This window comes from Colletes latitarsis, chromosome 7 (genome assembly GCF_051014445.1).
Source record: "Colletes latitarsis isolate SP2378_abdomen chromosome 7, iyColLati1, whole genome shotgun sequence".
Classification (NCBI taxonomy): domain Eukaryota; kingdom Metazoa; phylum Arthropoda; class Insecta; order Hymenoptera; family Colletidae; genus Colletes; species Colletes latitarsis.
In genome coordinates, this window is record NC_135140.1 from 6,811,802 (window position 1) to 6,830,732 (window position 18,931).

General features: G+C 36.7%; 1 protein-coding gene across 20 annotated transcripts in view; it reads right to left on the minus strand.

Moving 5' to 3' along the window:
* The window catches only part of LOC143343149 (protein muscleblind), a 562,363-nt gene that overhangs the window by 248,569 nt on the left and 294,863 nt on the right, over positions 1-18,931 (minus strand). Inside the window, exon 4 of one of the 20 annotated variants that reach the window (XM_076767732.1) lies at positions 10,034-10,163. The exons of the other annotated variants lie outside the window; for them this stretch is intronic. Coding sequence (XP_076623847.1) covers positions 10,125-10,163 — 39 coding nt within the window. The 3' untranslated portion in view covers positions 10,034-10,124. Of the gene's footprint in view, positions 1-10,033; positions 10,164-18,931 lie in introns of those variants that run through there. 20 annotated transcript variants of the gene reach the window in all.

Sequence of the window (18,931 nt, forward strand, 5' to 3'; positions counted from 1 at the left end):
TCTTGAGGGAAAATTTGTTTGTTTAATTGTAAGATAACTTATGCTATAGTAAAGTCATGCACGGATAACCAAAGACGCTTATTTACAACTTATTTCCAATTTTACTATATTGAAAAAGAAAACGTATCGTTATCCACGACCCCGTTGGTAATTTGTGGAAAACGTGACGAATTAATTTTGTCATACATATTCTCATCAATTGTATGACGAAGGAAAATAAATAATTTTAAAAAGCAAGCAGGAAAGAGTGAAGATCGTGTTTTTTTTTTAGTTACAATTAATACGATCAAGGGTTAGCTTGAAGCGAGAAACCTGTAAAGCAATTGATTTCATTTGTTTTAATTGTTAACGTGGAGTACAGGGGCACGTGCCCCTTTCATCCCTGACTTGTGACGGTCCTGCTGATACCCTCTCGCCATTTGTGCCTGTCTCTTTGTCGCACCAAGGTTTGTTCTTGCGATGCGCTTCGCGGAGGGATAGGGCGGGGCGGAATGCGTTTAGCCGCCATCGAATACATTTCTTTCGACGGTAGACGTCAATTAACCGCGCTCGATTGAAATTGACGTCAAACGAGACGAGCCGAGGAGGGGGAAAGGGATCAGTACAAGGACGACGCGCACAGACACAGCGAGAGAGAAAAGGGAGTCGAAACACAGGATGAGTTTACTGCATTCAATTATGCGAGTAAAGTGGTCGCGTTGGTCCATAATAGGGAGACAATACCGTACGGATAACAGAATTTTCGGTTAGCGATCCTTCCGCTTCTTTCAACCGAACGTTCCACATTTTAAGTTAAATTGCACGAAATAACAAACATAACTCGTACGAAAAAAATACATTTAGTTTGGAAACTAATCTAAAAAGTTTGAGATTGATCTAAAAAGTAAAAAAACAAATCTCATTTAATTGTGTATTCTATTTACATTGTAATTAAAATTTCAATGTGCAGTAACCTTGATTATTTGTTTTTTTAAACCAATTTTCAAACGATGGAAGCTACGTCAGACGTATTTATCATATGAAAAAAATAATGAGAGATCGATTAGATTTTTTGAACAAGTAATCGAAAATCAATTTTTCTTTCTTCAAATTTTGTACTATTTGCATCGTCAAAATGTTTTAGACTGGATCGTGTTGGAGATATTTTAACGTCAAAATAAATTTTCCTCGAAATTGATGCTTCGTGACATAAGCATCGAGGAAAAAGAGGGAAATTCGAACCTGCGATCTTCGGATTATTGGTCCGGCATAACCGTACCAATATTCCGCTTATTATAGATTCCTTTTCTGTGGGCATGCGAGTGCCCCGATCTTACAATAAGAGATCATACATTTTCTACTGCATTTGCATTGAATGTCTGTTGCCAGTGCAACACAGTGATGTCATTTTTCGTCCTCCGTTCGGTACAAATGCAGCTTTCCGGATCAATATCTTCCCGAAGAAACCATTTGCCCCCAATTTGATAAAACCGGTGCTTTACTAATTGCAAAGCCTCTTTTGACAAAATGTTTTCATTTTCAACGTATTCAAATACCAAGGTGCACGAAGTTCCAAAACTAGGTAGGTTAAAATATCTCCGATACACTTTTATGTTTAAAATCCTAATAAGAAACAAAGTCCAATGTCGAAAGCAATAGTTTTGGTATTTTGTTACGTTAAAAAAAAGACAGAGGGGGCAAATAATATAAAATTGAAACCAGTATTCTAGTATTGGCGTATAAGGTTCCCTGATTCAATAACCGAAAACGAGATGATTTTTTGTTAAAAAGTAAATCGAAACCGCAGAACAAAAGGTTTTCGTTTCCAGACGTTCGATTTTGGAAATAAAAACAGTTCGATAGATTTATAAATGTAGTGATTTATAAACGGAATTTTTTTATTCAAATCTAAATACAGAAAATGCTTAGTAATAAAGAACGTTATCTTGGAAAGTTAATCCTGGAATATTTACGTGTCACGTTCCCCCCATTCTGTCGCCAATTTATCTGCAATTCCCACAAAACGAGTTTACGGACGGGTCGAGTAAAAGGCGATGCAACAAAATTGTAATCCTAACTTGTAGAATTACATTTTTGCTCGTTCGAAATTTGCATCTAGATAAAAATTGTGTCCGTTTCTGGCTCGTTATATAAATCGAGAAACATCGTGCACCGGGAAGCACTAAAATAACTTTTGCATTCAGACGATACTTCCTTTTCAGATAACATCGAGTAATTCAGCTGGCATACAATGTAACGGAAACGAATTGCACTCTGCGCCACTGCCTCGATGGAGTAGCAATTACATAGTTAATTCTGGAGCGAGCGGCCATTAAACGAAACAAACTGTAAACTCAACTATGAAAAGAAGCTTTGAAATTACGGTCGTTCCTAAAAAAAAAGTACCAAAACTCGTCGCGGTGGCAGCTTTTCCGCGACTCCGTAAAACAGACATCGACCAACGAATTAAACGACTATTAAATAAGTACGATCGACGCTATACGAGCCGCGCGTCTCTAATTCTATAAACGATAAATCCTCCGGTCGGGATTCAGACCGTGCAATTTCCGGCCGTTTCCGATCTCCCATTTCGTTACCTTGCTGGAACGTTTTAAAGGCTGCTGAAGGACGGCGATTCGTTGTACGCGCAATTAGCGGAAGTATGGTAATTAGCCGACAACGATATCGCGGCTCGTCGATCGCATCAAAACCGAAGGATACGGCGATGGGATTAGCGGGGGTATTCTGCGGTGGCGATTTAAGTAGGCTTACGCGTCTGGAAACTTTGAAAAATAGCAATTTTAATCTTTTCGCGTTCAATCGAACCCTCGTACTCGCGGGAAAACAATTCAAAATCACCTCTCTGCGGCTTAAACATCCTTCTAAGCTTAGCGATTACAAAAAATTCAGACGTACAGTAATGATTCGTAAAATGAACAGTCGCCTCGGGGTGTGGCACGAACTTCGATACCAGCAAACCTTTGTGCAGTAAAGATTTTTAAAATGAACACCACCTGAATTTGGGAGAGATCGAGGTGTTCAATTTACGAATCGTATGGTTCATTTTAAGAATCGTTACTATACAACGAAAAGATAAGGAACGTTTAGAAACAATGCAGGGAAAATTCTGAATACTATGCAATATTTAATTTGTACAGTAAATGATTCTTAAAATGAACGTCATCTGAGTTTAGGTGGAATAGAAGTGCTTGACTTACGAATCGTGAAGAAATGAGAAATGTCTAAACACAAAGCATGGGGAATTCTGAATATTAGTTAATATTTAATTCTATATGTACGAGAAAAATATGAAGTGAAATTATGTGGGAAAACTTGACACACCTTTTCCCCCCAAAGTAAACCCTTCCTCTTTGTCGATACGTAGCGTTTTACGGTCGCGTTATTAATTACGTACGTTTTAGACAGAACGTGAAACGGGTTAAACTTAGTAAATTTACAAATTTTGCCTTGGGATGTAAAATTGGTGTACAGGGTCTGCAGTCATTGAGTTAAGCCAGTCAACGAAGCGTGCATCCGTGGGCACAGCGCACCAGCCACTCCTACGCGCGCCTAGTGTGTATAATCGCGAATGTCTGCGGTCTGGGTTACGGGCCGCACACGCTCCCGTTATTATTACGTCTTTCGAGATTACCACAATTGCGTTGATAAACGCCGGAGCACGAATTTAGCTCGGTGACTCTTCGTAAATTGAGGCTTCCCTCCCCTTCGGTCGCGGGATCGGTCCAACTTTTCGGCCGAAATAACGGACCGTTTGGAGCACAGCGGATCAAGGCTGCATCCGTTCCACGTGTTTCACCTGCGCCAAGTTACCAAACGCGACACCTAACGTGACAGAAATGGACAACTCTACAATTTTGATTGCACCATCGGGTGCAGTTTTTTAGTCTCTACAAGAAAGTATTCAGATACTTTTGCCCTAAACCTAATAGTTCAACAGCTATAACATATTGAAGTTTCGACTTTATACAGTGAGTCATAAAAGAAAATTTATGTCAATAATTTAGAAGCGATTGGCGAGCTGGGGAAAACAATATTACACTGTTTTCGATTATTTTTAGTAGGGTTAGGTGAGACTACTACTTCACCCCTTGACAAATTCTTAATGTCAAGTTTCACATTCATGAGTCAAGTCTTATATATTAAAATCAACACATTTTTACATTCATGAAGTATTCTGCGAAATAAATCTATATTTTTTCGTGGCCACTCCTTGTACGAGCAAATTTAAACAAAATCAAATAACATACGTTTGAAAAATTACATTAAATCGTACGTCAAGGGTTTAAGGAAGAGGATATAGAGGAAGGAATTTAAAGTTTTAAGTTTTTATTTGTTCGTTGTGAGAGAACAAAATAAAACTACGTATTTTTATTTATCTTCTTCTGTGGTCTTTGAGGTAATTGGACGACGTTCGTTGTCATTGGACCGTGGACTAAATTCGCGATGTAGTTAGCTGAACGGTAGGCGAGTTTTGCTAAGTCGAATCTATCGAGCAACAACGTCGAGGTAAAATTTCTAAACAGGAGTCTTTGAGGTTTTTTAATTTCCTCGCGGGAGAACGAGAAAAGCTCGGCGCTGGAAAGTTTCTACCCGCAAGGGTGGAATCCCCTTCTCGCTAATCAGCGACGGAACGACGAAAGTCTCTCGGAGCCCCCGCCGCCGAAAGGTGAACTTTTAAAGGCGAACGCGAGAAAATTCGACTTCATTGACGGCAAAAACGCTCAAGGACGTGTTGCCAAAGTACTTAACGAAGAGGAACTTTGGTACGACGACAAAGACGACGACGACGACGACAGGAACTTGCCAAAACCCTCTTGTAAGAGGGCTATGTACACCGTTCCCCATTAAAACGAAATGCTGTTTCGCTATTCGCGGTGCACCATTAGGTGTATGGAAATGGCGCATAACCCGGACGATAAGTGCGGAAGGGGTTGAGAAATGAGGAAGTTCCCCCTCGGTAACCGTCCCGGTTCTTCGGCTTATCTTGGGTGACTCGTCGACATACATGTCGTCCTTATCTCCTTCGTACCATATTACACGCTATATACAGCCTTGGGTGGCTATCTTTAAGTGAGAAACCTAGCACCCGACTCACAATGGAGGGCCAGGTCGTGTTAGGCATAAGGCGGCAACGGTTAACTTTCCTGCAGATTAGATTTTTCGCCAGAACGTCCACCCTCGTTTTTCTATTTCGCAAGATATTATTTCTGTCTCCACCTCATTCCCTCTCACGAAATTATTTCGTTGAAAAGATATTATAATCGAAGATCTCGTGAATTTATTCCAGTATTAGGATCTGGACTGAACCACAGTAGCTATTTGTTACACTATGAATTGTAAATGTAAAGTAACTTGTAGGTTGTAAATGTTAGAAATGTAAACCACATAGATTAAAGGTGAAGAATTGAAAATTTATAATACACGTTTCGAGTCAGATCCAATGCTGGGATATTACACGATCGATCGAGGAGCGTATCTATAAAAATAGATGACTGATCGAGTACTTGTGAGAGAGACAAGTTGAGCGTAGCCCTCTAGTGGCAAGTACAGGAAGTGTCGCCACGTCATAATATTATTACTGAAAGATGAATGTTTATTCGAGTACTTTCATGCAATAAATATCGAATAAAACATTTATTATTTTATACTTTTATCTTATTTGAGGTTATTTGAGATGACTGATGAAGTTTCTCTAAGCTTCGATAGTTTAAATTAGTTTGATGGCTTAACGTTGGTATTTTCCGATACGTTGTCTAACGTCTTTATTTTGCTCGATACTTTCGGTTGAAATAACAATACGCTATCTCTGAATATACACACTGCTTCGACTCGCGAACTGAAATTCTCAATATCCACGGAACGACGAGTCAGCACACGTTAGATTACGCTCTGTATTATCTTCTTCGAACGGGAATTTATTAGCTTATTGCTGATGGTAGCGTGGATTGAGAGCATCAGAAACCCATACAACGTTTCAGTCTACGAGTAACAAACGCGTGTAGAATACCCTAAAAGTTCGAAACAATTCGGATTTGGCTAACGGAATTCGCTGCTTCGAAAATACGCTTTCGCCAATATTGTTAACTTTAAAATACTTATTCTTTGTACGTTGCAATTAGATGTGTATACCTTATACCAAAAGTATCTTTTACGAAATTTTCATTAGCAAGGAAAACAGTCGCTGGTTAAACAACTGCACTTCAAAACAATTAATTTAATTGTAACATTTTTAGTACAGAGTTTCCTCTACAATAATTCAACAACCCGTGTATATAATTAAAATTTGTATATAGTATTTTAATTATAATTAAAATTTGTATAGTATAGTTAAAATTTTTTCAAGTATCGCAAAAATAATATTATTTGACACGTTAATGGATTCCAATTTACAAATATAAATGAAACAAAAACGGAAGTTGGTTTAACGAATCTAAAATTTTTATTCATTATTCGAGAATAAAATTGCGTGGAAATGTGATATAGGAGTAAGATCGGCGACTCCATCGGGAGTTCCAGGTACGCACATCATCGATCAAAACTCGGGATACGTTGGGTATCCGCCAAACCTGTGCAACGAAGCGCGAAATTAGAATGACAATGGCAGTATCTGTTCGTGTACTGCAGAATTAGATCCATCGTAATTATATCGAATCGTTAGACTGACGTCGCCCTCGTTCGAGTCGAGTTTTTGTTAAAAAGTTCGGAAACCCGACGAACGTTTCCTCGGGATTTTCCCATGACCTCGTTGCCCTAACTCCAAATAAATTACACAGGTTCGAGGGGTAGTTTTCGACGGAAGAATTCTCTCTGTCGAGTAAATTTGATATAATTGACGGTAATAATTCCACGGAGTCAGAACAGAACGAGAACTCGAGCAACGAGAAGGTAATTCGTGGCTCGAAAGTATAGTAATTCAACGGAGAACAATCTTTAAATAAGTTCCACGGTGCTGAACTAACATTTTCTCATATAGGAAGCACTATTATGAGTCTACTACGGTTTCACGGGAAGTCGGAACGTCGGTGCATGGACACGACTATCGGATAGAAACAAATTCCCACGACTGTTGTAGTTCTATTTTATCAGAAATTACGAATCATTGTTATATATGTCTCGAAAATACATTCAAGACACGACCGATGTGCAGTAAAGTCCAGTTAAACGAAAGGAAGTTTCCTCGGACAGATGAAACGGAACCATCTCCACCACTGTTCACGTTTCATCCAGCAATGGAAACTCTGACGTTCGTATATTTTTACTTATATTGTTTATTTATGAGAATGCTATCAACGGATTAAATATATTTAAAAATAAGTCCAAACGATATACGTGATTAGAATTTTTTTAACACGTTCATGCCCTGAATATGTCCTCGAAGTTTGTTCAAATTATCGTGTGTAGCAAAAATATTGAATGGCGTAATTATTTGACAGCATTCCTAATTAAACTAATTTATAACTTTACAAATATTAGGGCTCTTGTTTAACAGCTCCAGACTATATTTAAGGAAATATTACTGAATATTTTGATAAGTATCACAAGCTACTATTATAATGTGATAATTCAAGAAACTTCAAGTTCTCATACTTGTTGGGAATAATCAAAAGTTTCTCAATCAGTTTTATAGGGGTTCCCTTCATGCAACATCATACTTGCCGAGAATAATCTAGAATTTCTAATGAATCTTGTAGAAGTTCTTTTCGAACAATTATAAAACCGTCTGTGAATAGAATTAAGTAATTATTTGGAAATACCGGAGATATCGAGCAGATCTTGAAATAATTTTACAATTGTTCAAACAAGACCCACAGAAAACAATGATAAGTTTGATACAATTTTATGTGCTCCAACGATTCTCTGAAAAATCTTAGATGTTAATATCGTAACAATGAACGCTGGTCGTGATTTAATCCCTGATCCCATTCGAAACGTCAAGTTATTTTAGTTTGATTAACATACTGAATCTATCGATCGCGGTGGATCCGGAGAGCAAGTGAAACCACTCAGGATGGCGACGTCGATATTCCGCGGTCCAGAATTTGGTTCACGGTGAAGGGTATCCTCCGGAATGTGTTTAATTGAAATTACATCGCGCCTCTTGTCACTTGGCCGACATGCGCTCCTAAGTTACTATGAATATACGATAATAATGATGGGTACGTAATTCGTAATGCACCTAAAAAATGGAGGCAATTACGAAAAAATTTCACTCATTTGCAAGGATGCTAAAAAATTAGGCGTGGTTCTTTAGCTGTGGAGACATGTGGTTAACGTATTAACTGCCACGATAGTCACCGATGACCGGTATTTCGAACTTAGGTGTTTCAAAATTGTTTCCAAAGAAAGAATGCAAGTTATAAATTTTTAAATATGGTTACTGCCATTGGAAACGCTTTAAAATAATGAATACATTTTGGCCCTTCGATATTAAATATAATTACACTCTTATTCCTTAGTAGACAAAAGAATAAGAATTTTATATTAATTCTATAGACTTTTAATTTAACACTAAACCTACCACGACTGTTTTTAAAATTTCGTTTAGAATTTTTAACATACACTGATATTTTCGCGACATTTAACTTCATGAATTTTTTTTAGTATACGTACAATGAATTTTTGAATATTCACTTCTATTGTTATTGTTTGTTTATGTAGTCAGTCTTGCCTACCACGACCAGTCATTTGATATAGCAAAGATGAAAAGAGAGAATCTTCACAGTTTTCACTTAAAACAGTATAACAACGGGTATTAAAAATAGTTAAACTTTAGACGCGTGCAGTTCCGAAACTACTAGGGTTTTATTAATAATTAAGCCACTGTTGGAAGCGGCAAAGCCTCCCCTTCAAAATGGTTTTTGGATTTTGCCGATCCGACTTCCCGTTTTCGAGATATCGTTATTTATGTAAAGGGGTAATTTCTTTAAAATTCTGCTACGGCTCTACCCATGTTAAAACAGACTACCAACGCGTATTGAAATTACTAAAACTTTAATTACATGCAGTTCCGAAACTATTAGGGTTTTATTAATTATTGAGCCACTGTTAGCGGCGGCAAAGCTTCCTCTTTAAAATGGTTTTTGGTTTTTGTCGATCCGACTTTCCGTTTTCGAGATATCGTAATTTATGTAAAAGGGTATTTTTCTTAATTCGACTATCGCTGTCTTCGTCTGACGCGTCGCGTCGGGCCTCCTTGTCGCGCGTGAGTCGAGACAGTCACGAGACCAGGAAGTCATAGTATTTCCAAGAATTTACTACGCACTGTCTACTATCTACGCGCGCGGGGGATGAATGAACTCGCGCGAGCGCAACAAAAACGTAAACAAAGCTTCGGACGCTCATATCTCCGAAACTAGCCACCGCATCGACTTGAAACTAAAATCGTCATATCTCCGGAACTAATAAAGCTATCGACTCGTACAAACGCTCATTTTAAAGGTCATTTCATTCTCCATCTAATGATCATATCACCTACTATAATTCATGCTTTCTTCTATGTTTATTTTCACATTTACTTTGACGCTACTAAGAAGTTTCAGTAATTCCTATTGATTATACGACTGATATTCGATAAAACTGGATTATAAATTGTTTATTTAATAAAAAATGAATTTAAATTTGTATACAAGATGTTTACGTAATTACTATGCCAGCATTTCTTCGTAAACAATTGTTTTCTTCGAAATTAGCTATGGTATCGACTTGAAACAAAATTCGTTTTCAAAGGTAATTTATTTTTATTATCCGATGAAAATTTAAAAATTTTGACGTAGTTTGTAAATTTTCTGTATGGAGTAAAAGTAATAAGTACGCACATTTAAAGCAAAAGTATTGAATATTTTTGTTTAGATTTTTAAAATACATGCTTTAAGGAAAAATGTGCGACATAAAAGAGAAAGACATCTTATGAATAAACGTTAAAACACAACTATCTATACATATAATGCAAAAATTAGTAGAAGAGAAAGAACAATACTGGTCATTTACCAGCCTTGGTAAGAATGAATATACATGAAGTGTCGGTAGGTTTAGTGTTACATTTCGTACGAGATTTCCTTTATTGTTTAACTCTAAACAAGTAAACTTTTATGTAATTAGTAATTTCAATTTACTCACGTATCGATTCACACACAAGTTACTGGAAATCCGTTTGTTTTACGTACCTGAAATAAAAAACAATGATGTTAGACATCCGTCAAGTCAAAAAATTTATGGATTAAACAAAAATAGTAAATAGTAAATAAAAATTATTTTTTACACCCTCAACCATTTCAGCAACGAATTACTTTGTTTATAGTACAAAAAACTTCAAACTAATACTCCTGACATTTATTAATTCTGTTAGAATATTACTCTATCAACAATTTGAAAGTAAATATTTTATTTTCCGAGTTAAAACAGAGATTTGTATTAATTCTAACATTAACAAATATGTATTATTTGTTGTTGCTTATTGCCATTTCTAGAAACGTTTAAATTGAATAAACAAATCGTACCAAATTCTCTGGATTTCGGTAATTTCGTGCAAAATAACGCTAGAATCGAATCGATACAGTATCGCGTCATCGATTGGCAACATTTGCTGGTTAAAAAATATAATATTCCATTTTCGATAACGAAAGCGTTAATCGAATACACCGAGTCTCGAATTTCAAGATACTCGTAACATGATATTTAGGAATATCGAAATTGTTTAGCGAAAAATTTAATTTCCTATTGCAAGCGGTATCTCCCGTCTCGGTTTCTGGTACTTTTAATCGTTTGAGCGTGTTTGCCTTCTAACCAGATAGTATGAATATGTTCGTGGTTGTTACGCGATACCGTTTTGCGCTAATCATGACTGCAATTACATTGTTTGATTATTGCCAACGATATTGCTCTAATTAATTAGCGGAGTCACGTTGATTCGTGATGGATTGCATTCAAGTGTTTCGGTAAACATATTTACACGTCATATCGATATTTGCTCGGTCCGTCGATACTGAATTTTCTTTCGCGCAAACATCTACCGCTTCAATCGAACATCGTAGATTGACACAACGTTTTGATGGAAGTGAGCTTTCGAACTATTTGACATTTGATAATCATACTTTACGATTTTAATTGACCTGAATAGAATGTAGAATCAGATCGATTGAATCTGATAGTTTTATGACAGTATTTTAAGCTTCAAGCTTAAGAAAGTTAAAAACCCTTAAGTCCATTTTGACAAAGCATCTTTCTAAAAATGTCCAACACCATTCATATCCTGTCAGCTGACAATTGGTGCAATTTACATGTAAATTGTTTATAAAAACTATGTGTGGAAATTGTTATGACACACATTCCGATTGAAAGAGTTTCTGTAAAACAAAATTTATTTCATTTTTAGTGTCAATGAAAGAAACGAATAAAGAGGTTCTCAGACTCTAACGCGCAGTATTGATTTACTTTGAGATACAAGGATTAAAAACCACTGGATGGAAGGTAGATAAAATTCGTTAAATACTGGTAACCAGAGTTCCCAACAGTGTCGAACGTGTTAAAAAAAGCGATGTTTCTGCGAGGAAGAAAAATATTTCGACGCGAATCGAGTGGCGTTTCGGATCGTCGTTGTTGCATCGAGAGAAATCGATGGTGAATGGCGATCGATGCCAGACGGAATCGAGCAGAAAGTGTCGGGTCGCGCGGTGTGCACGAAGCAAATGAATTGCTCGGTTAAACGCCGTAATCACGAGGCAGCGTGATCACGAATCAGGACCTGTGATCCGCAGGACGCATGTAAACGTACGCGATTACCTACGTGAGCTCGCTAGGTACACACGATAAACAGTGACGAAGACGGAAAGAGCAAACGAATGTGACAGAAGCTATGCAAAGGGAGAAAAAGGGTGGAGTTGGAGTGGCTAGCGGGAAGGGGTCAAGTGGTTTGATGTTGAATAAAGCACGGAAGGGTTAAAACCACATAATCAACACGGCTAACTGTGAGAGTGTAACTGGTCGCTCGGTGGATCTGGGATTTAACCGTGTTCTTTATTCGATGCAGCAACAGTCCTCGACATCCGTCTCCGCAATCCGAAATCAAACCAAGGAATAATATATGAATGAAATTTCTATACAGACACACCGTGGTTTCTCCAAATAAATTGATTCGTTGCATAAATTTTTGCTGATTATTCACACGTCGATAGCTTGGGGTTTCTCTGTCCAACTCGTATTCGTACAGTATTTCATAGTTGTTTCAACGTCTCTTGTCGTTAAAAAAATAAATAGATCCACCAATGATATTTGTAAGTTTGTTAAATTTACTAAAACAAATAAAAACTGGAATATTGAAGATAACAAGAGCAAAGTCCGTAGAGGCGTTCATAAAACAATTTGCATAAATTTTTACTGATTATTTACACGTCGATAGCCTGGGGTTTCTCTGTTCCACCAAAAAAATAAATAGATCCACCAGTGTTATTTGTAATTTTTTTTAATTTACTAAAATAAATAAAAATTGGAATATAGAAGATAACAAGAGCAAAGTCCGTAGAGGCGTTCATAAAACAATTTTTAATAACAGATATTAAATTATGTGGGTGCGGTTTAAACCTCTGCGGACCTAATTAATTCTGGCTACGGTTTATTAGTAAAAAACTGAACGTCGTTCGTAATCGTTCAATTATATCCAAAATCGATCAACCGAACCAGCAATTAGTTTGGTTAATCGACTTGCACTGTGAGAGAGTAGTTACGTTTTCGTGCATAAAACTTAAGAGAAAGAAACTAAAAGTTCTTGATAAGTAAAAGATAAATCCGACCGATAAGAAGTTGTCGATTCACGGGGAGCATCGGACCACTGCGCCCAAGGAAGTTTATCTAAAGATTTACTAACTTTGCATAAGGAGGAACAGCTTCGAGTCGACTACAATAATTTACGTTTTCGAGTAACAATATAGGCTGGCTCGATAAAGGAGTAAGCAGCGATTTTTATCCGAATATGTCAAATAAACGAGACGTATCAGCAAACGAATAAAATAAAATATTAAAAATGTTTCATTGTTTCTTTATCAGAATGCTACAGCTTATTTGGAAAAATTTTTCTGATAAAAGCAAGTCTAATCACGACCATGTTCGGAATATTCTTAATCACGTGTTGTCTGAATTATTTTTTCACATTCGCAATTTTTAATATTTCTGAAAAATTTCCTATTATGTGTAGTCATAAATCGTTCGAAGGAGATAACGTTTACTGTATAATAACTACGTAAATATATTAATACTACATTTTTCATTCTTCACTATTGGATACAATCTGATACTGATGATAGTGGATTAAAATAACTTTTGAGAAGTTTTCAATTACGTCCAATTAAAAACAATCCGAATAACGTCACGTTCGAACTCATTCTCACGGAGGAAATCTCGTTAATCCATTAATAATACATTCACAAAGACATCAGGCCATACGTAGATCTTTTAATTTCCAATAATGAATGAGGATTCATTGTGTCTTTGTGAGAGTATTATAAACGGATTAGTACGGCTTTCTTGTTGGCAATGGGTCCGAACACAGCCTTACTTATGCTATTTTTAATTGCAAATTCATCGAATCGCTACTGAGTAAGGATTACACGTGCCATTCTATTTGTTTGAGAGTCGTGAAATAATTTTACAATGAGTCTGTACAATTAACGACATTAATAAACGAAGAATTTATAAATTGGATAACGACAAAATTCAATCAGAAACCTTGTACTAAAATCCGAAGTAATGAACTTCAGATTCAAAGAAAGAATATAATTAAATATCGTCCGAATAAAGTCGTGTTTGGATCAGGCTTCGAAAAGAAACAAATGTCCAAATTTCGATTTTCATTAGTGGACATAATTCATTATATATTCGTGAGAATACTATACATAGATTGGCGCATTTCTCCTATTAAAAATATGTCCACCATACCATATTTAATTATCCACGATGAAATATTTTTCAAAAACACTTCACACAATAATATTAGATGAACAGAATAACAAAGATGGCAGAACGAATTCAATCACAATGCAATGATTTCAGCTAAAACACGTATCTCGTCGCTCTCGAATGGACTATTTCAGTGTAAAAAAATGTCACTTGAAAGCAGAGATTACTTTACGTAAATTCCTTTCGCCTGCGAGTTGTATTTTAATTCCAGGAACTTTCTAATTACGTGACGCGCTGAAACAACAAGAAAAACAGAGGACACTTTGACGAAGACTTGCGATTTTCATATGATCCCGCGTTAAAGCCGGAATTGCACGACCAACGATAATTGGACAAATTGTTCGTCACGAGCAGTACCGTGCGTGCCACGCATTCATTTACGAAACTTCTCGTTGCGATGCAATTAATTCGAACGAACCGTTCCTCCCCTCACACTGGCGCGCGGCTTCCTCTTTTCTGGCACAGCGTCTGCATCGATTTCGTAGGATAAACCTGATCACGGAAGGGCTCGGCCAAACAAGGGTTACGAACATCGTTCCAAGTTACGCCCCGTTTCTCGCGAAACTACCAGGGCAACTTGGAGACTTTAAGAATATCAAAGTGTTACAAGAAAATCGCGTGTTGCCGGCGCCTGATATCCTTGCTTATTTAGCGCAAGCTTTACGAGACGATAAATTACGGTCTCGAGTAACGCCGTTCGAAGAAATTGCATTAATCGGGCTGGGAACATGGTCGCGCTTTTATAGCCAATCGATTCACGGCACAAATACGCTTTAATCGCATGATTCGTTCTAGCTGCTTTTAACGAGGTCGACGATCGCCAAGATTGAAATTTTCGTCAAATTTTATCGCTCGTTAAAGATGAATAGCCAAACTGTTATTTTTGATCGGTTTAATTTCTGCTTTGGTTCGTTAAAAAATTATCGAATAGAGAGTATATTGGATAGTCCTGATGAGAGTTGAAATAAGAAACGATATTACTTTGGCAAGTCGAAATAAACTAGAAGCAAATTTTATTTCTTATCATATCGAGTATGTGCAAAAGTTTTGATGGACTCTCGATAAATGTCCGTTACAGTAGTTTTTTGTTAAGTGCTGCATATTATGGGCCGTGGAATAAATAAAGAAATGGAAATGTTCCATTAAGTTTGTCGTTCCGCGAGACACTCGGCACGATAACATCGAGCATCGACGCGAAAATAAAAACGAGACCATCCAAAGTAATATCGATTCGAGAGCTTTAACGGGACTCCGCGTCGCGTAAGATACACCATGGATATCTAACGAAATGGACGACATAAATTACATAACCCAGTTTTCGTACGACGTCGAATTCGCCGTAGCCGTTTCTACGTTTTCATAAATGCTGTTTCGCGTACCGTTTGTATTCCGAAACGTCTAAACGAAACTCCAACTTCGAAACTCGCTGCCGCTCTTAACGTTATCGTAAAGGTAATTGTTTTTTCGTCTTATTATTTTCCACGGTGCTCCTTGCATTTTCCACCGAACGTCTCGTGAACTTTAAACTCGCGTGAGTTTCCAAGAGAAATAAAGATTCTTCGAAAATGTACGAAGTTTATCAATATTTTTGGACGCAGAATACAGGGTGTTCGGCCACCCCTGTGAAAAATTTTAATGGGAGGTTCTAAAGGCCAAAATAAAACGAAAATCAAGAATATCAATTTCTTGACTGAGGCTTCATTAATAAGTTATTAAAACATTTAATTAAAAATTTCAAATCGTTCTGAAAAAATTATTTTCGGTTGCGAGGGTCAATTACAATCATTTTTGGTCATTAGACATACCCCCGAATTCCTACGCACTTACGAGAAAAAAATTCTTTATCGAAAATCTAATGTGAGGCCCAGAAATGCTTCCCTGAAATTTCATGCGAATCTTTAAAATGTCATAACTCCTGAACGGATTGGACGATTTTGATGTTTAAAAAAGCAAACTACGCGTATTTTAGTGAAGAATATGTAGAAATTGCAAAAATATTCAAAAAGTTTATCCTTGACCCCGCAAAATGAGGAAAACATCACAAAAATGGTCCAATTATTAAACGACCATAACTTCAACAATAGTGAAGGGATCTCATTGAAATTTAGTCTGGAAGTAGAGCTCATGGATAGCTACAAAAAAGTATTAAACAACTTTTTCGTACAGCTTCAACCAAATTTATTAAAAATGAAAAACGAATTTTTAGGAAAAACCGAAGGGGGGTGCCTAAATTTTTCAGCGAAAAAAAAAATTTCGAATCGTTCTAAAAAAATTATATCTAGGTTCTGGGGTCAAATACAACCATTTTTTGTGAATACACATACCCACGAAATCCTACGCACTTTCGAGAAAAAAATTCAGTACTGGCGGAAATTTAAACGTTAATAACTTTTTAACGAAGCCTCCATCAACAAATTGGTATTCTTGATTTTCGTCTTGCTTTGGTCTCTAGAATCTGTCAATAAAATTTTTCTCCGGGGATGGCCGAACACCCTGTATAGTAGATACATATACATAAATACAATTTTGTAATATTTTTTTTAAGTTTAAATTCAACGGTGCAAGATTTAAATGTTCTACAGAGTGTTATCGAAAATGTGGAACCATTTTTCAGGATCGATTCGTAATAAATCGAAAAGTACTTTACCATTTTCGGATGCAATGCTTCGTTACGGAGATATAAGAGCTTGAAATTGTCAGGTGTGACTTCCGGTTTGCGTTGCAGGAACCCCAGCACGTGGTCACACATGGATGCACGATCACACGCGTATTATATATATTGTTTTGTATTTTATAATTGTAAACATATTTATTATACGATCAGATTCTGATTTTTCGATTATAGGACAAATATTGATATTCTGAAATTTGTACAATATGAAATACACTTTTTCCCACATTGACACGAATGTTTGTGTTTGTCAAATACTGTACGGTAATTTCTACAATTTATTTAATAGCTACTTTTTGGAATTTTTGACACTCATCGCGAAACTTCGCTCGAAATTAATCGTCTGCACATTTTGCTAATATAAATTTTTAAAAAGTCTTTTATCGCATAGAAATCGCGTACAGTTCGTTTCGCGTTCGCTGTCGAAATAATACTGGCAGCTAGAACTTCCGTTCGACCCTCAGAAAGTGATTCGTGTTATCTCGAAACCTCAGGTAAGAAGGACATGCTTGTAAACAGTCCTCAAATTCTGTAATAGATTTTATGACTACCCAACGGCTGGTCGACGACCCTTGTTAGTACGGTCGGACTCGAATTTCTAGTTTTTATTTCCATTCAAATGGAACATGGTTTACTGGGTGTCGAAAATAGATCGAACAGCGGCTGTCGAAGATTCATGTAAAATTCCTTCAAGCTAAACACCACGATGATTACTTAAATTAGTTTACAATTTACGCGTGGCTGGTCGAACGTAAATTTTGTCCACGCAATAAACCCAGGTCAGTTAACGACTTACATCTACATTTCTCTAACAGTGGTATTCTACTGTAAACCTTTAAAAAACTCAGTTTCTATTTATACATTTTCTCGAAGAACAGTTGTTCAGTCAAATTCTTTATTTCTTTCGTATTTTTTCCAGTTCACAAAGACGATAAAAAACATTAAAAAATCGATAATTAAACTTCAAAGTTACATTTGACCCCAGAAAAAAATTAGACGATACGATGATAGATACTAGTAACGAGATGTAAATTGAAAATTTCAGTAAACACAAATTTTCAACTGTATGAATCCTAGTGTGAGATATTGTAAAATAGTTGGTTTATACTGACTGTTTATAGGTTACTTTATAATACGTTAAAAATGTAGATTTCTAGATATCATGCTTTAGAGATACGCTAAAAGGAATAATAAGAATCTTTCTTCGAGTTAGAGTGTCTATTACAAAACGACAGATTCGAACTTACGGTAGGATTTTACTAGTTTCAGTGCGCGTTACGAGAGACGAGAAAGCTAAAATAGACTTCGAAACGGCCATGTTTCCGGCGCGTTAAATCGCACGCGTCGGTCCATCAATAAAAATTACCAGTATCTGGACGGCAATGACTGCGTTCACCATTGGGAACTACAGTTCCACGAGCTCGCGTAGCATGACAATATGAGAATTTAATACCGCGTTGCTGGCCGGGGATGAAATAACGATGTAATAACTGCCTTCAACGGCAAATAGAAGTCGCCTCGCGCGCGCCCCTGGCTTCATCGGCGACTTGTATCGCGCGAATTCGAGTAAATGAAATTTCGTTAATTCTCCCTTCGTATCACGTGGCTAACGGCACGACGACCATGAACTGCGCGTAATTCGGCACGAACGTTTCTCAAGCAAATTGCGCGTATTATAATGTCCACGGGACCGTTTAATTGCTGCTATCTCCTCACGGCGGCCGCCTCTTTTTCCATTAGCGTATTACGAAACGTTCTTCGAGAACGTCTCTTCATCGCGGCCATCCAGAATCTAAAATGGCCGCGAAGGTGGCTGGCTTTTTCACCGCCGGAGATGAAAATAACCTATCAAAAAATGTCAGAGAATTTAACATCTTCTCTTTAATTAATTACAACCCTTCTACATTTTTTTTATTGTATATTCTTGATTGCTAGATATTTTTCAGTTCCTTTTTAATTACCCTGTATATTCATAAATCACTGTAGTCTATTCGTTTCTTTGTTTTTTTTTTTGTGTGATCAAAGTTACGAAAAAATGTTGTATATTATCGATTCGATTAACTGTAAATTTGTTATTTAACCCCTTGACGTACGATTTAATTCCAAACAATCTTTCAAATGTATACTATTTAATTTTGTTTAAATTTGTCCGTACAAAGAATGGTCACGAAAAAGAATACATTTGTTTTACGAATACCTTGTGAATGTAAATATATAAAACTTCATGAAAAGTGAGTAGTCTAGTGATTGTAAAACTTGACATCAAGAACTTGTAACGAGTCAGACTCGTCATTGTATGGCAAAGGGTTAATC